The following is a 23,689-nucleotide window of genomic DNA, read 5'->3' as shown; positions in this document are numbered from 1 at the left end:
TTCTTGCTCTACTTTTAATGCTTATATATGACATTTTAATGGCCCTTTTTTGGTTTATAAAATAATCCGAAATTTCTAATACGAGTTTTCAGTGCTACATAATTAACTGGGCAAAGCATTAAGTAGTCTCAATGCTCAGAAGACTACCGAAAATCTATGACATTATATGCAAACTACCTCTGCGTTACACATCATCATAAACAGGAAAAGAGTAAAAAATGCGAAACATGTGTGTTTAACCCTAGAAGCATAATAGAGCAAGATATATAATTTATTTTCTGAGCCACGTGTGTGAAGCCTTTAAATCTTAAACAGCAGTCATTTGAAAATTTCACCGCTAATTTACCAATGATGAATGTCTTAAAGCCCAGCACTAAACGGTATACTTCCTCAGAGAACTGAAGTTTGCACTAATTATTGAAGTTTACTGTCACCGGTAAAGTACTGGTTTCGCAGGAACTGGAAATCCACAGGCAATGTCATACCACTATGCACAGTCAGCTCTCGATCCACTGTACCTGCGCTCATTTCCTTGTCCACAGGAAAACATGTTCAAGTGTACTTAGCGAGTTGTTCTTCATCGTAATTTGCTCTTCGCTTGCGTGCCGTCTTAACCGAAATCTAAGACATGCAAATTGGAAGAGCGTTATTTACATAGATGAATGTCAATTTCAGTTAGCAGGATGAACGGTTGTGGTAAAGACAGCTGGTTTTGGTAAGTCATGGAATTCTGTTAGAATGGCTAAATTCAAAGAAGCGGTGGCTTCATGCTTTGTGTGAGTAACCTTTAACCCGGGATCCGATGAATGCATTGTTTTATCCGACTTTTTACTAAAGAAAAGCCTTCACCCATACGTCAGAACATTATATGCCAGGAAGTGCAATAAATTGACGAGAGTTTATTTGAGAATGATGGGTATATTTTCCTTCCCGATACTATTAGAAGTATGTAGTACCGTTGTATCCGCCGATTCAGTTACAGCAGCATAGCGGCTTTCAATTTAAAGTCCTAATTCCTCCTTCTTAAACACTGCTGGCCCAGCAGCAACCGAGCGGTAAAAGACGCTGAACACTGGTAGTTTGGTTTGGGGTTCGAGTCCCGGCGAACAAGCTGGCTGCATGGACGTTTTCGTGGTTTTCATCATGTGTAACGGTAGATACGAGCCAGTTTCCCTTAAAATGTATACTTATACATGAATTGCCTTCAATTTCGTGTACGGAAGACACGTCTTAAAACACACACGTCTTAAAAAGACCTCCACGGGGCATCCCTCCCTTTTCGTATAGTGCCTAAAGGCGGAGAACGTAATAAGCACACACACACACACACACACACAAAAAAAAAAAAAAAAAAAAAAAAAACCCACCTTCTTTTAGGAATCCCCAGAACCAGAAATCATAGGAATTTAAGTCGGGTGAATTAGGAAGCCAGGCATTCGGAAAAGCTCTGGATATTACACAATTGTCGCCAAAGTTAGCACACAGCAATTCTTTGACTTCCCGTTCAATGCAAGGAGTTGCTCCATCTTGCGTGAAGACAGTGGTCTGCAAGCATTGCCGTTCCTGTAAAGCAAGAATGACTTGCTGTCGAAGCAGTTCACAGTACCGTGCACTTGTGACAGAGCACATTTTAGGATATTGATGAGTGAGAGTTTCGAAGAAAAATGATCAGAGGATAAAATCAGCAGTGAATTCACATCTTGCAGTCACGTAATCAGAATGCAGTGGTTGTTGGTGCAGGACATTAGGAGGTGAAGTAATTTTGATTATTCACAGCTCCATCTAAAGAAAAGTGTGCCTTATCTGACCATACAATTTTACGAGGCCACGCGTCACCAACATCCATTCTCGCCAAAAGTCGGAAAACAAATTCAATGTTTGGTAGTTCTGCATTTGCACTACGTGGATCTTATACGGATTCCATTTTAAAATGGATCGCAGAACTGTTCGTACAGTCGACCAAGGAATCGTCAACTCACGTGACACCGATCTAGCACTTGCTGATGAATAGCGTGAACTCGAGCAAGGCCAACTAGATATCTAGTCGACTCGAGGCTCTTTCAACTGCAGCAGTAGGGAATTCTTCCGCAGTTTCATTCGCAACTAGTTTCCACCCTCTTCCTGCAGCAGGTCTCCAGTCTCTTAAAATTTCATAATCATCTTCTTCAAATCATTCTTTGACATGGGCCCCTTCAAACGGCGATTTCACACAGTGCAGCTTACGCTTTTGCTGCTCTTCTGATAAAAGATTTTAACTATGACAAAAGGTACGCAGAACTCTGACTGCAAGTCTCTTTACAGGTTCGACTAATTTTGCATACGGAATTTTTGGAAATTGTCATCTAGTGGTCAAAATTTGAACTATTTTGTTATAGCAGAAATCTTTTTCCCATTGTCCATATAATGTATATACAAAGTTTCATCAAAATCCGATAGGCAAAAGGGGTTCTACACGTGTATGAACAGGGTCATTTTAATTATAACCACTCTATAAATTGTCAAGATACCGTGGTAAAATTTACTGGACTTTTGTCTCGTTGATTTCATGCCTACATTTCTCCACTAAAATTTCCTTTCCATAGTCAAGAAATGTTTCAAGCATTTCCGCACCACTTAAACCGTTTAAAATTTTTTCATTGGTATGCTGCTAAAAAAAGAACAATTGTTATTACTATCATCATTTTCTTGAGTACGTGATACTGTATAATCAGGGCTTACACTCAGCCGGAGCTTGACTCGGCTATTTCTTAGTTTTTGAGTAAAACTGCAACTTCAGTCAGAGCCCTAAATTAGACGGGGTCCGGTATTTTGTGTTATTATTTAATTATTTATCAATGATTTCAGTTAATTTATTAAATTTTTATTTATGTCATTACATTTTGCTAAATTATAATTATTTCATTATCTTTCCTGATGACCTTTCATCACTTCTAATTTTAGAAATTAAGGCCTGAACACAGCTATCATTAATCTCATACTGACTTCCGATGCACCCACTGAGTAGCTGTTATGGTACTATTTAACATCATTGCATAATGCAGACATATCTGCAAAAATGATGCTCCCTGATATATGAAATCGACGTTTTCACATTCCTCTTCAGATTATCCCAAAATTTAAGTTTCCTCTCAGTTAATTTTCTGAGACATGCTCCTTTAAGTTATTTTACGGAAAAAGCGAAACATTTCCTATTTTTCAATAAAACATGAAGCAAAGAATATAACATTGGTGTACAGAGTGGAATTTGCTTTCTTGCAAATTTTGATACAGATGAATTCGGTATGCCCTGTCAAATAATGCGGCACTGATTCAATGAGATTCCAGGGTTAGGTAAAGAAACTGACGATCGTGAGCAGACGGGATTCTTGACTTATCAGTGTAGATATTAGATGAGACGGCTGAGTTGCTTATCATCAAATCTTTCGAAAAGGAAACATTGTACTACTTATCCAGAATTCTGATCACATTATCTTATCTTCACATGAAGGTGTATCAGATTTCTGATTTGTAAATTTTTCCCCATTTACTGACTGCTGAAAAGGTTATAATAACATAGACGTTCCTGAGCTTGATGCTAAAAATTTTTCATTTTGAAATTTTACATGCTGCATATTTCATACATAGTACTTCTAGGAAAAATCACGCAAAACCTATTTTTATTGATCTCTAGTCCAGTTCTTTACCTACAATTAATTTAACAGCTTTACTGATTGACAGTATTTACTAACCACTGTTACCCTTGGCAGCACAGTGTGTCAAATTTGGGCACACCTAAAAATTTCCTTCTGTACGCACAGAAAAATTGAATGAAAAAGGATTTATAGGTTACTCTGAACCTTCTTTATTTATAGTAGATGGCAACTTAACACAAACCAGTCCATATATTTTAGCCATGTTTAGTTTTTTAAGAACCCTCATTTTTCAAAGAAATCTTCCAGATTTTTTATAGGGTATAAAAGGAATTGTTTGAAAAGAAATTTCTATGTTATTTTTTTGGCTGTATGCTAATCTCCTTATTCTATATTAGTTTTAAATTTTTACCTTGAAATCTTGCCTAAAATCAAACGGCGAACCTTAGGTGTGCCCAGAATGGGCTCAACGATAATCTAGGACAACTGAGAGTCTGTATTCTTTGTTTTTCCGCATCTCATCGGTCAGTTCATTGACAACAATGCTCATTTCAGCACTCTTTTTGAAGCTCTATTCAATCAGTGTGCCCACTTTGCGCATACCCACAGAATTAAACGATAAGTGCTATCTTCACAAAATTTTACTTGTGTACTCCTCTAGGCCTAATTAGACTGCCTACCTTTTTTTAAAAATCAAAACTCCAACTTTAAAAGGTAGCATGCCGGAAAGGGTTAAATCAATATCAATAATCAAGACTGTCATGTTTCAATGTTAAATGATAATGTTTGCTTTCTGATTTATGATCCAAGTTCCAGAGAATCTCGTGCAATAGATAAAAGGTGTTGAGCTAAATTTTCTCTCCAAATTTTGCCCATTAATATTTTATGATTGCCAATGTATTCTATTCTATGAAACAAATGAACACCACACAAAGAGTTTTTAAAAAAATCTTTTAATATAACTTTTACAGTATTATTCACACACACACACACACACACACATACACAAAGAAACCCATAAAAATGCAACTTAAATGCTGCCACTGACTAACAGAAATTATGACTTTATAATCACAGTGTTTTAGATTATAAATTTTATAAAATAACTTCTTAATTCAATATACTGAGAAATAAAAGCTAATTATTTTTACTTTAAGAAAAGATAACAAGCCTAATCTTATCACTAATTATTTGTAAAGAACTTTAACCACTTGCACTACGACTAAACTTAACAGTTGCAGTGCCGTGTGCTACAATATAACAAACAGTAAAGTGTCTTATTTACGTCGCTCCGCGTCTGCGGTACCGTGCGCTACAATATAACAAGCAGTAAAGTGTCTCATTTATGCCGCTCCGCGTCTGCGAGTGCAATCCAGAGCAGTTATTTTAGAAATAAACAATCTCGTTGTTAGGCAACGTGTGCACCACGTTATTTTCATTTTTGTGATAAATGCCTATCGACGTGGTGTTCATGTCGTTCGCAGTTTGAGAAAAAAGCATCTCGATGCACGTCTTTTTAGCACAAGTGGTTAAAGATTCAAAACAAGATAAAAATATAACAAATTAATAATAATGAACAAATTAAAATTTAAATTTCACATAACTAAGATAGTTTAAATATACTTTGCATAAGGTATCATTCAGAAATTGTACATTTTAGGTCGGGAATTATCACTAAAAAAATCCTTATCTTGATTTCACGTGCAAGTGAGTTCACTGAAGAGTCAAAAATAAATATTCAGAATGCACTGGGAGAATGGCATTATGATCACAGGTTAAAGCAAAGTTATTAATCCATACCTAAGAACAACAAACTCTTAAAATATATTTGCACATTTAAAGTTAAGGGGGGGGTGAATCTCCTCTTCAAACAGACCTTTGTCTCAGCCCTCTCAAAATTGACAAGAGTTTTATTCAAAATCTAAAATGAACTAAGGCTACCTTTATGCCTAATTTTAAATTTGATACTGATATACTAGCGAGAGTTTCTCATAAATTGTTAATACTGGTATAAAGAAAAGGGACAAAATAATTAGTTTTTAACACATTTTACAAAACATATTATTTAACATTTAAGCACATCAACTTAAATCCTGCATAGCAAATAATGATAAACATTTAAGTAGAGTTACTATAATAAAAAACAACTTTATTTACTTACTTATTTATTTAATTTCTTGACATGTGCTTCATTTCTAGCAGAATCTTTTGCAAAAATATTTTCTCAAGAGACACACTTCACAAAAACTGAAATAATTTTTTATGGAATGCTATTAAAACATTTCAAAAATAATTAACTGCTCTAGATGTTTATTTCAAGGCACTGTTGTATACTATTTTGTATGTTCAAAAATAGTAAACTGAATGTTATTTTTGACTCTATTGCTTGTTTCAAAAGGTATTACCTCTGAAACGTATGTTATAGAAACATTTTCTTCTTTCATTACAAATTTTTACAAACACAATAATCCTTTAGATTAATCTTTGTAAATACAAATACAATAGATCTCTAAGAATCCTACAAATTAACATTATTTCCCTACAAAATGCATTATTAAATGGCACAATGCAGTGTTATAACGATGTTTGAATTACAAACACTGATTAAGAAAACTACAGCACAGAACACTGGTCTTAAATACAATATTTAATTAAGATTTTTAGCAGAATCCTGCTGCCATCACAAAACATTGCAATAAATAAACAAGCATCCTAATTAAATTAATAATGGTAAAAACCCTAAGCCATTAGTTTTCCATTTTTTATCACAGCTTTGTTGTACTGTTTTCATACAACTCCTTCAAAGGATCACTATATCGCTTATCTGGCTTAGGATGAACATTATTTGGTCCATCTCCATATCCAAATGCTCTTTTTTGTGCAATTCGATTAAAATACGGACATGTCTTCAAATGATTTGACATGTTATTTTGATCATCAAAAGTCCATTTGTAAACAGGTGTGAAGTGAGAACTGAAAAACCATCTCTGGAAAAAAAAAATATATTTTTAAGCTTTAATATTTCAATAAATACACAAACAGTAAAAAATGGAAGCTATCCAATATATATTTCCAAATAGTTTGGTGACAGCAGAGAGTAAAAATTTTACAAGATATGAAGCTATAAAATTTCATATTATGAAATTAATAGCTCATTAATACATTATAAAGCATCACACTGGCCAAATGCATCATGCCTATATTGAATAAGTATGGATCTATTAACTATGTATTACTGACAAAAATACAAATCATTAAATATTATTTCATATTCATATCAATAATTAATAAAGTTTGCTAAATTTTCTAAAAGTATGAACATTAGTAAATAATATATGAACAGTGTATGAAATGATATATATTTTAAAAATATACTGATACACTATTTTTCTTGTAATCAATGATGAAGCTTTGTTGCTACATCTGTTAAGATATTACAGAATCAGGATAAAGACACTAAGCTAGTTTATATATGCAAAGAAGAATATTTCATAAATGACAATTACAAAATTTCTAAATTTAGGCACACATAGTGAGAAGGAGGATTATCTAAATACTGAATTTAAAACGGAAAATAGTTAGCAAATTAAAATTATAATACACTTCTGCAAATATATCAAGTGATGTAATAAGTCAAATAATATGGATTTGTTATGCTAAAAGAAAATTTAAAGTTTCATGTGGTAATATGTTTAGCACTGAACACAAGAAGTTAGGCATTATAATATTAAAAGCATCTAATCTAAACATTTTCAGGAGTGGCTCACATGATTGGTATCACAGGGGTAATTGGAGATAGATACAGAATGTGGATTTTAAAGTCAGATAAAAGACTGCAAAATGAATAGAGAAGTTAGCTGACTGACTGAAAAAGAGGTGAAAAGATAAGATGCCTTCCTAGCATGTGAGATTTCTGAGATATTACATGTTGCCTGTGACTTTCCAAAAATTATCATCATGAAATGGAAATACATAGGGTACAACTATGATGACATGGTCATACAAAGGGTACTGAAGATGATTATTAAAAGAGAATAACGTACATAAATGCCAACCTTGAAAAAATAAGATTCTCAAAGGTGGAGGGTGAGAGTTTATGTAAGGCTTTCACATCGCACAGTGATGCACTTTTAAATAAACTCCAAATTCACTTATGCAGTATTATGGTTACTGAGCTATTTATAATATGATTCTATTTATTAGTATTTAAGCAGATATTCTAAATTCTATGCCCTTTGGCTAATTTTATTTCATAATTTTCTTACATTTTAATACTGAGAAAATCCTAAATAAGGAAGAATTCTTTTATTTATTAAAGTGCTTTTAAATATGATGAAAACAAAATGAATAACTAATTTGCATACTATTGTGGATAAACTTAGTGATGCACCATACACTGTCATAAAACAAAATTAAAAACAAATATTAAATGACGAGACAATAATTGAATCTTCATAAAAAATTCTACACATGTCCACAATAAATTATGACAGAAACATTTTTCTTAGTGAAGGTTAAATACTAAAAACTGGAAGTTTTAGTGATTTACTAGGAGAAGGGAGATGTGATTTAAACCACATTTGGTAGTTATGAGCACCAACAATGGTAACAAACATTTGTACTGCACGCTAAGCTTTCCCAAACCACTTGCCTTTGAATATGAACTTTTTTTTTGAATTTCAAAATTTTATTGGTATGCAGTCACATTTAATCTAAAAATTACTGCAATAAATATCAAGCTTGATTTCCAATGATACAAAGTTTCACTGCCAAAAAAGATAGTGGCAATGTCACATAGAATGATGTACAGTCAAAAGCCGTTAATTCGGACACCCATAATCCGGAATGATCTATAATCCGGACCTCAAAGCTACAAACTTTCTGCGCATGCATCGCATTGACACACGATAAGACCTTTACGGCTGCGAATACGCGTGTGCAAAATACGTTTACGAATGCGCGTTTAATGTATAACAGACCGTATAAGCTAAGCTAAAATTATCTAATTCAGTTAATGTTGCAGATTGCGTTGTTCCTTAATCTTCGAATTGGATTCGGCTTATTATTTTTTGCAGACTGTTAGAGCAATTTTATAAAAATAAGCTTGAACTTTCGATTATGCCAAATAGAATTTCTGATATATATTTATATATATGTAAAGGATCTACAAAGCGAAAGTATGTTTCGAAGTTCATTAAACAAAAAGTGGAAATGCTGCAAAAAATGGATAAAGGCATATCCTTTGTTTATCTAAACTTTAACGTTTGTTTATCTAAACTTTGTTTATCTTTAACGCCGCGGCCGGTGCACAATGAATTGGAAGTTGATCTGTCAGAACTATCCTTAGCTTCAGGGCAGATGTTTTTATTTTATTTGGCTTATAATTTCTTACTAAATGTAGTATTTCATCTTGATGTACTCCGTACTTTGATATGATTGTACTCTGATATGATTTAAATCAGATTCCTCGTCATTATAATTCGCTTCCGATAGCAAAGAAAGTGACACAGAGGTTATTGAAAACGAAAAAATTTCGATTGACAAATTAGTCGGTATTCTCGACACAGCAATTATAGGACTTGAACAGCGGAACTTTGTAACTGAACAAGAAATTATGTCTGTTTATAGAATTAAAGAGAATGTATTATCACATAAAAAACGAAGCAACTTAGACAACTTACATTGAAAGAAATGTTTAATAAAGTAAACAAATAAATATTAAGCTTTTTTTTTTTTAAATTTTGATACCCTTTAGATCATAATTGTTCCTTATTTCATAAATGATGGTTTCATATTTTTAATTTTATAATTTCTGCATGCCATCTTACCAGATTTAAACTGATGATCTATAATCCAGAATCGCGGACGAGTCCGGATTAACGACGTTTGACTGTATAATGAATCATACCTTAATTAAAGCTTTACAATAAAATGCTTTTATTCATTTGGACTGTCTGCCATGCATGGAACCATGAAGATTAAGTGTCTTATTTTGATATTTTACTGTCTCCTATACTGTGGCGATGATTTGGTGAAGACATATTTGGGTTTCAATATTTTCAAGTCCTTATCATTACAGAACATGCCGCTGAATGCAATTGGCCTGCTCACAGACCAGATCATAGCTCCGGAAGCAACTAGAACGTCAGCTGCAAGGTTAAGGCCAAATGATATATAATGACACTAGAACTACTGCATGTATTTGCAAAGACTGATGTGAGATTTGACAGAGAAAGAGATGTGTAAGATCATCAGATTGTGATATGCTGAACATTAATTAATTTCATTATCATTGACCAAGGATTTACTTGATACGAATCTGTATAGGAAACATTTTGGTGCATCGGTCAGGAATTGGATATGACACATTGAATCCAGATAAGCAAACTTTTATTGAATTACACCTGCATAGAGATTAAACATGTCAGAAAATCTTGCCAAAGTTGAAGTGCACCTCTGTGCATTCAGTGTTGACAAAAAAAGAGAAGGAATGATCACAAACAAAAATGAAATAGTTGATCAGTTAAAAGCATTTTTGGAACAATCAATCAGAAAAGAAATGACTTAAATTCTTTAAATGATAAAACTGAAAATCTTTTGATTGTTGTGGCAATATCTGAGGACACAGAAGCTTCAGAAGAAATTAAAGAAAAAATAATCTTTTTGAAATCGATACTTCATTCTAAAATTAAGAAATCAAATTCTAATTCTATCCAGGTTGATACAGTTTCACAAAATATTCAATTGATTAATCCTGAAACTGAAAATGTAAACATAAAATTATCAAAACTGCACATTGGCAAATATTATGGATACAAATTCAGGTTGGTTTGATTTTTACAATTTATTTGAAAGCTGGCTATTCATAATAATCCTACATTAAGCAAAGTTGATAAATTTAACTATTTGAAGTCCTATCTCGATGGCAATGCAGCAACATGTATTAATGTTAAGTGATGAAATGGATTTATTTTAACCCCTATTAAAAATTTTAATGTTAATGATGATATAAGCTTATGAAATTTATATGACAATGTGGAAGTGGAAATGATCAGAAGCTTAGATTATTTAAGAATTAGATGTGAATCATGTGCAAATTTATTGACACCAATTTTAATGAAATTAATTCCATCAGAATTAATTCGCTCTGAAATTTAATTGCATTCAAGGCAACAAAGAATTTGACTTGAAATCTCTTTTGCTTTCTAAGTAAAGAAATTTGAAGCTGTGAGAAATCCTTTCCATTTAATAATTATAACTCTTCAAATCAGCAAGTACACTTATTTTCACCACAAGAAAATATAAAGTAAAAATTCTACTTCAGTTAGGTATAACATTTCAAGACCGCCGTATAAAAAGCAGAATTCTTTCTCTCCCTCGCACGTTCATGAATTTGCGGCGTCACTCAAAAATGTAATGTGTTAATTTTATAATACACAAATCAGAATCCCATTACACTTTTAATGCAAATGAAAAAAGAGATATATTAAAGAAAGACATTGTTTTTTATATTTGATGTTGAAACATAGAGTTGCAGAACGTTCTTTGAATGTATTTCTTGACAAAAATTAAATTAACTATAGAGTTTAGGAGAGAAATTGAAGTATTTTGCTATTTCCGAATTTCAGAAACATCAAATGCTCTTGCCAAAAGCTGACCATTTCACTGATCTAACCACTGAATATTATCACAAAAAATTCTTGCTACATTATCTTTAATAAGACAGTCATACAGATACTGCCTGGTCAAGGCCGAGTTAGAAAAGTATGAAATAAATGCATGACTTGTTTTTGAATTAAGAATCAAATGATAAATCTTATGGGCTATCTTGCTAAAGACAAAGTTTGTATATAGGTCTTCCAGACCTTTTGAAAAGGTTGGGCTACATTTTGTGGTACCCATAATAACAAAACCTAATTTGAAGAGGTCAAAAGTCTCTTCAAATTTGTCTAACCTTATATTGTATTATTCAGGGCTGTGGAGTCGGTAGGGAAAATGACTGATTCCGACTCCCTCATATATATGTAAACATGCGTATTATACACACATAACAGCTTATTTTTAGTTCCTTGTACGAAGTAAAGGATGTATTGTAATCACAAAAACTCTGGGTTTAATATTTCAATGAAAATAACCATTTTGACCGCTACTGAATTTTAATTTAACTGCAATTTTAACAATGTTTTTGTGTGACATCTGTACATAAAGACAAAATAAAAGACTCTTTTCCCCAAACAAATTATAAAACTTATTTAAAATGGATTCAGAAGAGATATTTTTGTGGCATCTATACGTGAATGTACGTATGTATGTATCTCGCATAACTCAAAAACGAGTAGCCTCAGAACATTTTAACTTTGTATATGGGCTATAACATGTAGTTGCGCACTTCCTTTTTGGTTGCAATCGGCCACACCAAAAGTATATAAATATATATGTAGTGAAAACAAGAAAAAGACGGAGCAGTGCTGATACATAATACCTAGAGAGGACAGATCGTAGATCCACTACTTGAAAAGGAAGAATTTTCACTGTACTATACAAACATGTTGAGTTCGTAATATCAAAGAAACTTGGCAGTTTTAATTCCATCTTTATTTGCAACTGACATTTGTGGCTACAGTTTGCTTAACACTCTAGTCGTGCCTATTCAAGAACATTTACATTTTTGATATTATTGTGATAGGAAGCAAGCCCAGGGAAACATACAAGGACTGCTAAAGTGCATAATTATCCAATATGGAAGCACACAAAGACAAAGGTTTTGGTTTGAGTTAAAAGTTTCAGTTCCCAATTATTACATCATCAGCGCTGCTCAGGCCATTCAAAATGGAATGATCTAGAAATGACACAGTCCAGAGAAATTATTACGATTTTTAAGACAGGGAGAATTAAAGAGTTACTGTTACTTTAAATTATAACTTTGATTCACAGACTTTTTATCTTACATATATATATATATATATACACACACACACACACACAATCTGTTACTTGGTTCAGTGAACTCAGTTTTTTTTTTTAATCTTATATGTTGGTAAGATGTGCATTTTTTGCTTTAAAAATGATTGAATTGTGTTGTTCTTATCTTCCGGTTAAGATTTTTATGCCTTTAGTTAATTTGCATGCAATATAGTCATGTGGTGTACAGGAAGTCACGTGGTACATCAGATTTTTTTTAATATAAAATAAGTAATAGATGCTACCAAAAAAATTGATGGTGTAGCAGATTATTTAATTAGCATGAAATGGAAAAAACTGTCATCACTTATTTCTAAGAAAGAGTATAGCTTTGCCAAGATTTTCTTCGATAGAGGACCATAGATCTGATTTGATAAACTTCAGAGCTGAGAATAGTTTTTCCATACTAACTTGAGTAGGAGGAAGAGCTGTTTCTGTTAGGGCTACTTCTTTTAATTTTTCAGGATAGATTTGTATAAGTTCTAAAAGAAGTGACTTACAACAGCGATGATTACATTTCTGTATCTCTTTAAGGGCTGTGTAGAAATCTTGTTTGTATTTTTTCATTTTTATATCTAAAGGCTCTTTATTTTCATTCACTTAACCTTAGTCTTTCCAATATTGTGCAAATATTTCTCAAAAGCTAATTAATCATTGGAAAAGAATGATAGAGATGCAGTTGTTGCAATGTCTGCAGTATGACTGTCCTGATACGAATTTCTCCAACTGATCTGAGAATAATTTCATTTTAAGTGAAAGTTCATAGATGGCTTTCTTTGCCTTTTTAATTTGTTCATCATCCAACAAAATTCAGTGTTTTGAATCTACATATGCTGTACCCAGCAAGATCTCATTGTCTAACAAACTAGTAAATGATTCCTTCTGCAATAAGATCTCCCATTACATCACATTCTTCCATTCTCACAGAAACATGCCTCCTGTTAATTCTTCAGATCGCAGCTTTTTTGTGACTATATACAGTGTAAAAAAGTTCTTAATTCTAACAACCTCTTTATCATCACATGTGTACTTCCCCATTGCATTACTTAATTGCTCCTTTTTCTGCTCACTTCCTAAGAATGGCACAATTTTTTTGAGTTCTTGCTGCCATTGCTGCTTGCCTAATTTCACCAATGAGATTTGTACCATGAGGTTCCTTCAACCATCTCTAACAGCAAACTGCAAGGTGTGGACTCCCTAATGCATTTGCTTGATTTGGCAGAGTTTTTGATGCCTCTTCAGCAACATCTAAACATCATCTATCTTCCTCCCTTATATTTATATTAATACATCAATAAAATAGGAAATAACTAAATATTTATTAATGCATATAGTCCATAAACAAAAATAATAATTCAGTTAATCAGCAATTTTTCTTTCAAGCCACTTAATTTCATTTCAAATTCAAAATATCCTACAAAAACTCGATTCAGTGTCGACGTGTTTTTTAGCGACTCCCGCTCCAACTCCTTTTACTCCAAAATCTGCCTAACTCTGATTCTGATCCCACACCTGCCTCCAAAAGTTAAGGAACAGCATGTTTTTTGTGTCTAATTTGAGAATGATGCATAGAAACAAGAAATTTACAGAACATGTTCACTGAAGTTATTTAATGAATGCACTGTAGAATGTCCTGATTTCTTATTTGATTGGAATATTTCTAAAGTTCAACACAAACATGAATTACAACAAAAAATTTCACTCTTGGCAGAGAAAAACAGTCTTGGAGAAACAGTATATCAGAATTTTTTGAGGGAAAATGGGGTGGTAACATTATAAAAATGGGTTCTAAAAAGTAATGTGTCCACCCCTAGCTGCAATACATTGGCGGCAGCAATGTTCCTTGCTGTCAATTAAGTTGTTGGTCAGTGAAATGGGAAGCAACAACCAGACACAGAGTAATCCTTGTTCAAACTCATCAAATGACTTTGGAGGAGGACCCTAGCTCGGCGGTTGCTCATTGTCATCCATCGGAAGAAATTCAGGACCAATAGCAGTGGCATGTGGGCAGACATATTGATCAATGATCTTGTCTCAATATCTCGTACAAGTCAAAGTTCCTCCATGGAACACATGCAGATCAGTGTAACCACCGGCAGAGATATCAGCCCAAACCATTATTCCACCACCTCTGTAACTGTGTCTTTCCACAATGTGGAATTGGTTGTATCTGGTGCGTTGTTCCGTTCAGATAAGCTGATGACCTGAATCCCTCTCCAACATGAACCTGTACTCGTCTGTGGAGAGAATAGATTTGCATTGTTGACTGGTCCAGGAGACGTGTTCTCTTGCCCAACATAAATGAACACCTCTATGTTCTTGGGTCAAGAGGACACAAACAACTGATCGTCTTGCATACAGACTTGTATTGTGCAGGCATCTGCATACTGTAATAGCTGAGATTCTTGTTCTTGTCCTAAATGAACTGCCATGAGCAGGGGCACAGTAATATTACTCCTCCCTTAGGCCGAACGGGCTAAATAATGGTCTCCCGCAGGTGTTAAAAACTCTAGGTCTGTCTGGAATATGTCTTCTAGACATAGAATCCCCGGATTCAAACTGATTCCATAGTCGATAGACCCCACTACAAGGGACATTGAGACATCTAGCAGCATCAGTTTATGACAATCCCATTTCCATCCATCCGATTGCCTGCCACCTCAACAAATTGGGCAAACAACTTCTGGACATTGATAGACTCACCTGGATATTGTCGACGAAACTGTAATAACAACTGAAGATAACACTCATGAACAAAAATGACAATTTTTGCATTTTTTCTATAACTCTTATATAAGTATTCATTTCTATATAATAAAAAGTGGTAGCTAGATTTGCATATATTTTCTTAAACTTCATTACTAGCATGCATATGAACTGTGAATTTAAATGTTGCTGACGTTTTGTAATGATGAGCTTTGAAAAACATGCTGTTTCTTAACTTTGGAAGGCAGCATATTTATCTGTTTTTGCATGAAGGTCAAGCACTCAAAAGTAATTTCAGATTTAACAACAGAAGCTTTTCTAGCATGTTTATGACAATTTATTCCAACATGATCCTGGAGCAACAACAGCACAAATTTCAAAGATGCAAGAAACATTCTCAATGCATGGAATGAAATTTGTATATATAACTCAATTCAAGGATTTAGTGCAGAAGGCATCCAACATAACTGGCTTCTCCACATTTTGGTGGATTTTCGGAAGCAAACATAAAACCATAGTATATTTGGTTAAAGGACACAAGATCAGTTATCATCAATTTTGAAAAGTTAACTACTTGAGTTACTCAAATAGAAACCATTTTGAATTCCTGCCCATTATCACTACTCTCTTCTGATTCGAATAACTTATAACCTTTAACTCCAGAACATTTTTAGATAGGAAATGCTATGTTATCCTTTCCTTAACCATTTACTGCTTCTAATTTTCTTTTCTTTCATTCCATGTGGGAACTGATTCAGAGATTCCAAGCAAAATTTTGGAACTGATGGCATTCAGAATATTTGAATCAACTCCACACATGTGCTAAATGGAACATTTCACAACCAAATTTAAAGGTTGGTCAGCTAAATTTAAAAGCTGGTACTGTTGAAGGACTCCAACCACAGTTCCTTGAACTGGCTGCTGAAATCACATCCAAGAAGTGTTTCCTGATCATAACAGACTGGTCAAAGTTGTAGCAGTTAAGATATCTACAGGCGTTCTTCAGCAAGACAAAGTTGTTCCATTGCCATTCGCAGATTGTGACTAATATGAACTTGAATAACTTATTTTATTTTATATATTTTCATAATTTTAATGATTCAGTATTTAGTATAATTTTAATGAATTTAAATTTATTATCTGAATATTTGGAAGTTGAAATGTAAACTCTGTGGAAGTTTCAGTGGGGAGAATGGTAAACCCTTGACCCTTACATGAGAAGGCACTATTGTGTGTGTTTGCAAAGACTGATATGAGATTCAACAGCAGAGAGATATGTGAGATCATTAGATTGTGATATGATGATTATCAATTAAATATTATTATTATTGATCATGAATTAATCTGAAAATTTGAGATAATGATAAGTTATGATCACTGACCCACCACTCCGATGATAAGCACCAGTATAGGAAACAACTACCATGAACTTTGATTCCAAAATTGGTGGATAATCTTTTAATAAAGTAGTAATTATGATTGTGGTAATAAAAACGATCTACTGGACACTATAGCCCAGTAATAATAGCCAGAGAATTTCGAATTTTGCATGTCAAAATATTCCTGAATATGTATGATATTACAGAAAGTTTCCATAAATTAAACCAGATGCTCTTACTCCTTGAAATGCAAGATTCATCTACTAGCTGCAAAGATGCAAGGTCCAATGGTATTTAGCATTTAATATGGCATATTTGTTATGCATTATGCTGTCATGTTTTATATGTTTGTTTTCAATGCTACAGAGTTATACTACTCACAATATGCTGTGAAATGCCACAAAGTTTCAAAAGGAACTGCAGGAAATTTCCCATGACATATACTGTATATCTCAATTTTGAGGGAGAATCCCCAATGGATGAATTAAAGGGTTTTCCAATCCTCTTTCTTTTTCACCAAACTGCTCAAAAGGACATTTAGTTTGCTGTGTATTTTGAGTGCCTCCATGCACACAGACACTATACACTTATAAATGTTTATGCCTTTTTTAGGATTCAAACCTGAAGCTAATGTTACAGCAGTTAGAAGCACTAACCATTATAAGGATCAGGGTGGTGCCAGCATATGTACAATTTAATCAACCAGTGAATTTTTGTTGCATCTTCTTCATATAATAATTTCATTTCCTCATTAAAGCTTAGCACAAACTCATTATGTTCCAGTTAAATGTGATGTGAAGAATATGAAAGATAATAATAATTTCATATTAATTACAATCATTTCCTATACGTCAAAAAACTTACTTTTGACTTTGATAATTGCCATGTATATTTATCATCTTTCTTATGACGCTCCCACTTTAAACGAACTAAACCATGTTCTTTCAACACAGTTGAACATACATCTCGTAATAGAGTAGATACTAAAGATAAATTTGCCAAACTGAAGCTATCCAAAAACTGAACTATATGCTGTAAAACCTACAAGAAAAACAGTTCATTACTTCATTTGGAAATGTATGTTTTACAAGCAATGCAAAAGATACTTAAAATGAACTCACATCAAATGGTAAATCAGTTAGTTTAAGAGCATATTGTCCAGATTGATTTCTAGGTGAGCATGAGCTGGAAGAATAAATAGATACCAATAAAGTAAAAATTGGCATATAAATTCATATTATGTCATCAAAACTAAAGAAAAAAAACTTCATAAATTCATAAATTTTGTTTTAAATTTCCATTATGCATAGTGATTATTTTACAAGTAATATACAGTAAAGTACAGAATCAGGATGTCCAATATCTGGAATGATCGAAAATCCAAACCTCCAGACCACAAATAACACTTATTTTTGAAAAAATGTTTTTTTTTTTTTTTTTTTTTTTTAAAGTATGCTTTATGCAAGCATATTTGATATTTTTTCATAAAATATACCTATAGAGTCTCACTCTTAATTTCCATTCAGCACTAAATAAAATATCTCCATACAGAAGAAACAATCATTTATTATTACATGCACTGAATAATTTATATCCCCGACATGAAACCTGGTGAATAATTATTTATTTATTGCTTTAATCATGGCATGACACCAACCTGTATTCCAGCTTGAGAAGTAATTCATCAGTAATATCTAAAAAATTAAAAAATACACTGCTAGCCATTTGCAACACCATGAACGAAACCAAATACAAAAAAGATATTTATTGTACATAAACAGTATGGCAAGAAGACAAAATGATTTCATTTGTAAGCAGTTTGTGGGTTTACAGGGGTGCAAAATTAGTAGAAACAACTGCCGGAGTAAAACTGGGCTTGGATGACAGAAAGGGAGACAATTCATTCCATGCTGCTTCAAGTCTATGCCCCACTTCATCAACCATATTAGCTGGAGATGGGTGACGAGCTAGTCTCTCAGCAACCCATGACCAGATGTTTTCAACATGTGACAGATCTGGAGACCCTGCAGGGCAGGGAAGCAATCTAATACCCTGTGTATCGAGGAAGGTCAGAACACGACTTGCAACATGTGGTCTCACATTATCTTGTTGGAAGATGGCGTTTGGCAGGCTTCGAAGATAGCCACAACCACTGGACATAAGATGACAGAAATGTACCGATCTGTGTTCAAATTACTGACAATCTGAGCTAGGGGGTGTGCGTGCCGTGTATCCAACGGCTGTCAAAACCTCACACCAGGTGAAAGGCCCTTCGCCGACATTGAATGCAAGCAGGTGATGTGAAGTCTCCTTGGAGTCTCCAGACACGTATATGGTCATCAGAATACTGCACACAGTAACGAGATTCATCTGAAAAGATGGCATTGTGCCACTCCTGTATCCAGCTTTATCATCTGACAGAGTCGCCATCTCCCTCTGTGCTGCATTGTCAAGGGAAGTCAAAGTAATGGTCGCCATGCTGATAGTCTATTCTGCTGCAATAGTCGACACTCTGTATGAGCAGATACTGGGTGTGCTGAGAAACATGCTCATTTCATGACTAATATTCTATGATATGGTTACATGGTTTTGCAGGGCTGACCTCGCAATATGTCTGTTTTCTCGGGCATTAGTCATGGGAGGGTGTTAAGATCCTTATGCCGCTAAGTATGACCCTCAACAACCCACCTATTCCATATTCACATGACTGTGTTTGAATGTCAACCAGTGTGCCGAGCGATATCACAGAATGATAATCCACACTCTTGATAGACAATGATCCTGCCTCTATTGAATTCTGACACTTACTGGTATGCATTTTATCTTTAGATTCAAGAGATGACATGATATTCTGAGCAAACTCTCGCCATACAAAGCGCTTCCCGAATGAGAAATTCACTACACAGCTTTTCTTTTATGCAGTGTTTCAGATGTAATTTTTTCCTCCTGCATTATCTAAATGCGGTCAAATATTAATCATTTGCATATCCCAACCTCTTCTTCCTTTCATGTCATTTTGACATTCGTCAGATAATCCCTTTCTGGCGTTGCAATTTTAATGGCCAGCAGAGTATACATATTTACATGTATCAGTCACTAAATACCAAATACGAGGGGGAGTCAAATGAAAACCATAATTACTTTTTTAAATATTATTTATTGGTCACACAGGGTACAGAAGTAAATCACTTTTCAACATAGTCCCCTCCTCGTTCAATGCAAGTCCGCCAGCGCTTCGGAAGAGCCTGAATACCTGCAGAAAAAAAGTCTTTTGGGCGACGGCGCAACCACTCTTCATCCACTCACTCGCGTTGCGTACCTCTTCATCGGAGTGGAACTTCCTGCCGCCCATTGCTTCTTTGAACGGACCAAACAGATGGAAATCGCTCGGTGTGAGGTCTGGCGAGTAAGGGGGATGTGGGAGGCATTCAAATTTCAGGTCTATGATAGTCGCAACCGTTGCACGCGCCGTATGGGGCCGTGCATTGTCGTGTTGCAGCAGCACACCGGCTGACAGCAATCCAGGTCATTTCGTTTTGATGGCAGGCCAGAGATGATTTTTTAGGAGGTCCGAGTACGTAGCACTCGTCACAGAGGTTCCTCATGGCGTGTAGTGTTCCAAGATGATGCCCTTTTCGTCCCAAAAGAGGGTCAGCATAACCTTCCCTGCAGACGGCTGTGTCCGAAAATTTTTGGGTTTCGGTGATGAGGAGTGGCGCCACTCCTTGCTCGCTCGCTTTGTTTCAGGCTGATGGTAATGCACCCATGTTTCGTCACCAGTGACGATTCGTGACAAGAAGGCCATTACCAGCACGTTCAGCACGCCACAAAAGGTCTTCGCACGCATCAACATGTCGCTGTTTCAGTTCAGGCGTCAGTTGTCGGGGCACCCATCTTGCAGACACCTTATGAAACTGGAGAACATCATGCACAATATGATGTGCTGATCCATGACTCATGTGTACACATGTTGCAATTTCTTCTATTGTCACACGGCGGTTTTCCAAAACGATGGCTTCAACGGTTGAAATGGTCTCTGGAGACACTACACACCGAGCCTGGCTGGGGCGTGAAGCATCGGCCACGGACATAACACCATTTGCAAATTTCCGGCCACATTCATAGATCCGTGACAAACACGCATCTCCATACTGAACCTTCATTCGCCTAAAAATGTCAATCGGTTTCACACCTTCACTTCGCAAAAACCGAATCACAGAACTCTGCTCCTCGCTGGTGCATGTGGCTAGTGGGGCTGCCATTTTGGAACTGTTGTTGCACCTGTGTTTGTGCATCTGCCGGCTGCTGCCACCTGGGAGACATCCAGCATACTATTACAAACAGGCATGCCAACTTCAGCTCACTGGCGCCATATGCGGATTTTTATTTCTACTTTTATGGTTTTCAGTTGACTTCCCTACGTAGTATAGTAACCTTTTATATTTACATTACACTTAGCAATTATTATAGATGTCAGCTAACTGCATTGTGAAGTGTTGATGAACAATTTCAACAGAAACATCTTTCCATGTGTAAAAAATTAGATTTTGTAAGTTATACTTACATTTTGTTCTGTTTGAACTGAGAGTCAGAATTTAGGGAAAGCAACATTTTTAGAATTTAGAGAAGTACAGAGTGTCAAAACTAAAAATCAAATCTTTAGAATTTTACAAAAGTACTAGAATGCAAAGTTTTTAGAATTTAGGAGGTGTTTGGCAACAGAATTTAAAACACACATAGACTGCTCTGGGCTGCAAAATGTCTAGTGACGGCCCAGGGTAAGCCTTAAAACGTATGTGGCAATTTATTCATTCTTGCCTCAGATAAGGCCTTAAGCATGTGTAGAAAATAGGTGAAGTAAATAACTGAACTAATATAAATATGGCTTAACTTCAACACTACGCAACAGAAGAAGACATAATTTAGAAGAACAGTGTGTTTAGTTGCCAACTTCATAATATACTGTCAGTAATGTATAGCAAACACTAGTTAACCTTTATGATGATAGCCATTAATTAAAAAGGCCTGAGATATGCCACACTGAAAGCAAAATTTTCCAACTAATGGAATTTGTGAAGAAATGCAGAGAAGTGGTAATAACTGAGGACTATGTTACAGAAGTTTCTCATTCCAGTGACAATGCCCAAATCATTAATCAACTCAAAAAGGATAATAAAGTCTGTAGTATCCAGAAAATACTACTACCTTTAGTGAAGAAATTGACAGAAAGGTTGTTGTGAATGAAAAACTTTTAACTGATAATTCAGTATGAATTCTTGACACAGCAATTACAGGATTTGAGCAATGAACTTTAAAGAGAAAATATTATAAAAAAAAAGGGGGGGCAACTTAAAAAACTTACATCAAAATAAATGTTTAATACAGCAAATAAATTAATTCTGAGTTTTTTTTTTTTTTTTTTTTTTTTTTTTTTTTAAAGTTTGATTTCTTTAAGAAATGTTTCATATTTTTAATTTTAAAATTTCTACATGTCATCTTACTAAATTTAAAACGATGACCTAACATCCAGAAAAATCCCTAATCTGAAATCACTGAAATCTCAAAGAGTCCAGATCTCAGTTTTTGTACTGTATATATCATACTGCCTTTTAAATGACTCAGCATTTTAAAAGTATTTTACCATCTCACACAGATGAATTTTGATACAATGAAAGAGTTTTAGAACAAAAGTAATTATATGGTTTAAATACTTTGAACCAAAAACTAATGAAAAAAGTTTCTTTTGACCATACAAGTAAAGATAAAAAATATTTTAATGTAATTTTAAAATGGTTCACTTATATGATTGAGCACTTACTTTTTAAGAGAAATTTTATCTTATGCTTAGGTCAATCAAAGATTATTAGTTGATAAACAGAATATCAATTATAGCTATACATTTGAAATAAATGTAATGTGTTATTGTACATCACAGAAAGATATGGAATATGCAAACTAATAAAAACATCTAGACTTTATTTCAAGTAATAGTCATATATATGAGATAATCACAGTAGGTAAGATACATCAAACATGAACAGACTTTCTTTTTATGTGATGCATTAATTTACAATGACAGATCTCAAAATCTCTACACTGCTATATGGTTCGAGACAATTCTTACTGAAATTTCATATGGGGAAAGTATGATTAAAAAAAAAAAAAAAAAAGTATTCTTAATAACAATAGTAATAAATTCTTAGTTTCTGAATAACAAATAATAAGAGAAAAGTAAAAATAAAAAGCACACTTGCATAACATACATTAAATAAATGCATAGCAATGCTAGGTTCAATACAAGTAAAAAGCTTGTAATAATTGTAGTAAAATGTACAAGAAAATTACAGGCAGACAATAATGAAAAAGAACAGATGGTATTATGTGCAACTGAAATACAGAAAAGGAATACAAGATTGATAATGACAGATAAGGCTTGAAAATGATGCCAAAGAAATTTAAGAACACTTACTCAGAGTTTAGTAGTAGCAAGGGAAATTCGAAATAAGATGTATAAATTGTACTTTTTTAATCTTTAAAAAGTGAAAACAAAGGACTTAAGATAAATAGTTAATTTTCAGCCTCATATTGATAGAGTGCACAAAGAAAGTTTTCTTCAACAGTAAGTAGAGAGGATAGTCTGTGAAAGAAAAGTTAAAGCTATTGTCATGATGGAATAAAAGCATGGCTTTTTCAAATTTCAAAACCAAACAAGTTTCAACCTTATATTAAGCTGACCATATGTACCATTTTAAAAAGGGTATACTGTTTTTATAACATTTCCCGGCCATTCCGTCATTTTCTTTAAAATGATAATTTTGTTCTATTTTCAGTATTAATGCTATTAATGCTTTTTTTACAAGGCAATCATAAATTACTGCTCATAACCTGTAAACATATATCAACAATATGAATGCCAAGATAAATTATAAGAGTGAGACTGTTCAATTAGTATCGATATCTGCAGCACAGGCAGTTGAATGCATTCCTGTATCTAACAGAAACAGAATTTTTAGG

At 34.0% G+C, this 23,689-nt stretch overlaps 1 protein-coding gene across 2 annotated transcripts in view; it reads right to left on the bottom strand.

Annotated features, from left to right (window-relative positions):
• Positions 1-4,563: 4,563 nt before the first annotated feature.
• The window catches only part of LOC118187726 (F-box only protein 30-like), a 46,899-nt gene continuing 27,773 nt past the window's right edge, over positions 4,564-23,689 (bottom strand). For both annotated transcript variants that reach the window (XM_035357999.2, XM_035358000.2), the window contains exons 7-9: positions 17,797-17,860; positions 17,540-17,716; positions 4,564-6,616 (exon numbers count right to left, since the gene is read on the bottom strand). In XM_035357999.2, the coding sequence (XP_035213890.1) occupies positions 6,395-6,616; positions 17,540-17,716; positions 17,797-17,860 (463 nt within the window). In that variant the 3' untranslated portion in view covers positions 4,564-6,394. The remainder of the gene's footprint in view (positions 6,617-17,539; positions 17,717-17,796; positions 17,861-23,689) is intronic.

The sequence above is a fragment of the Stegodyphus dumicola genome, chromosome 9, assembly GCF_044657685.1.
Source record: "Stegodyphus dumicola isolate Sdum_Otavi_A_Nest chromosome 9, ASM4465768v1".
Lineage (NCBI taxonomy): Eukaryota > Metazoa > Arthropoda > Arachnida > Araneae > Eresidae > Stegodyphus > Stegodyphus dumicola.
Note: the sequence above shows the minus strand (reverse complement) of the source record. Positions and strands in the feature narration are given on the sequence as shown.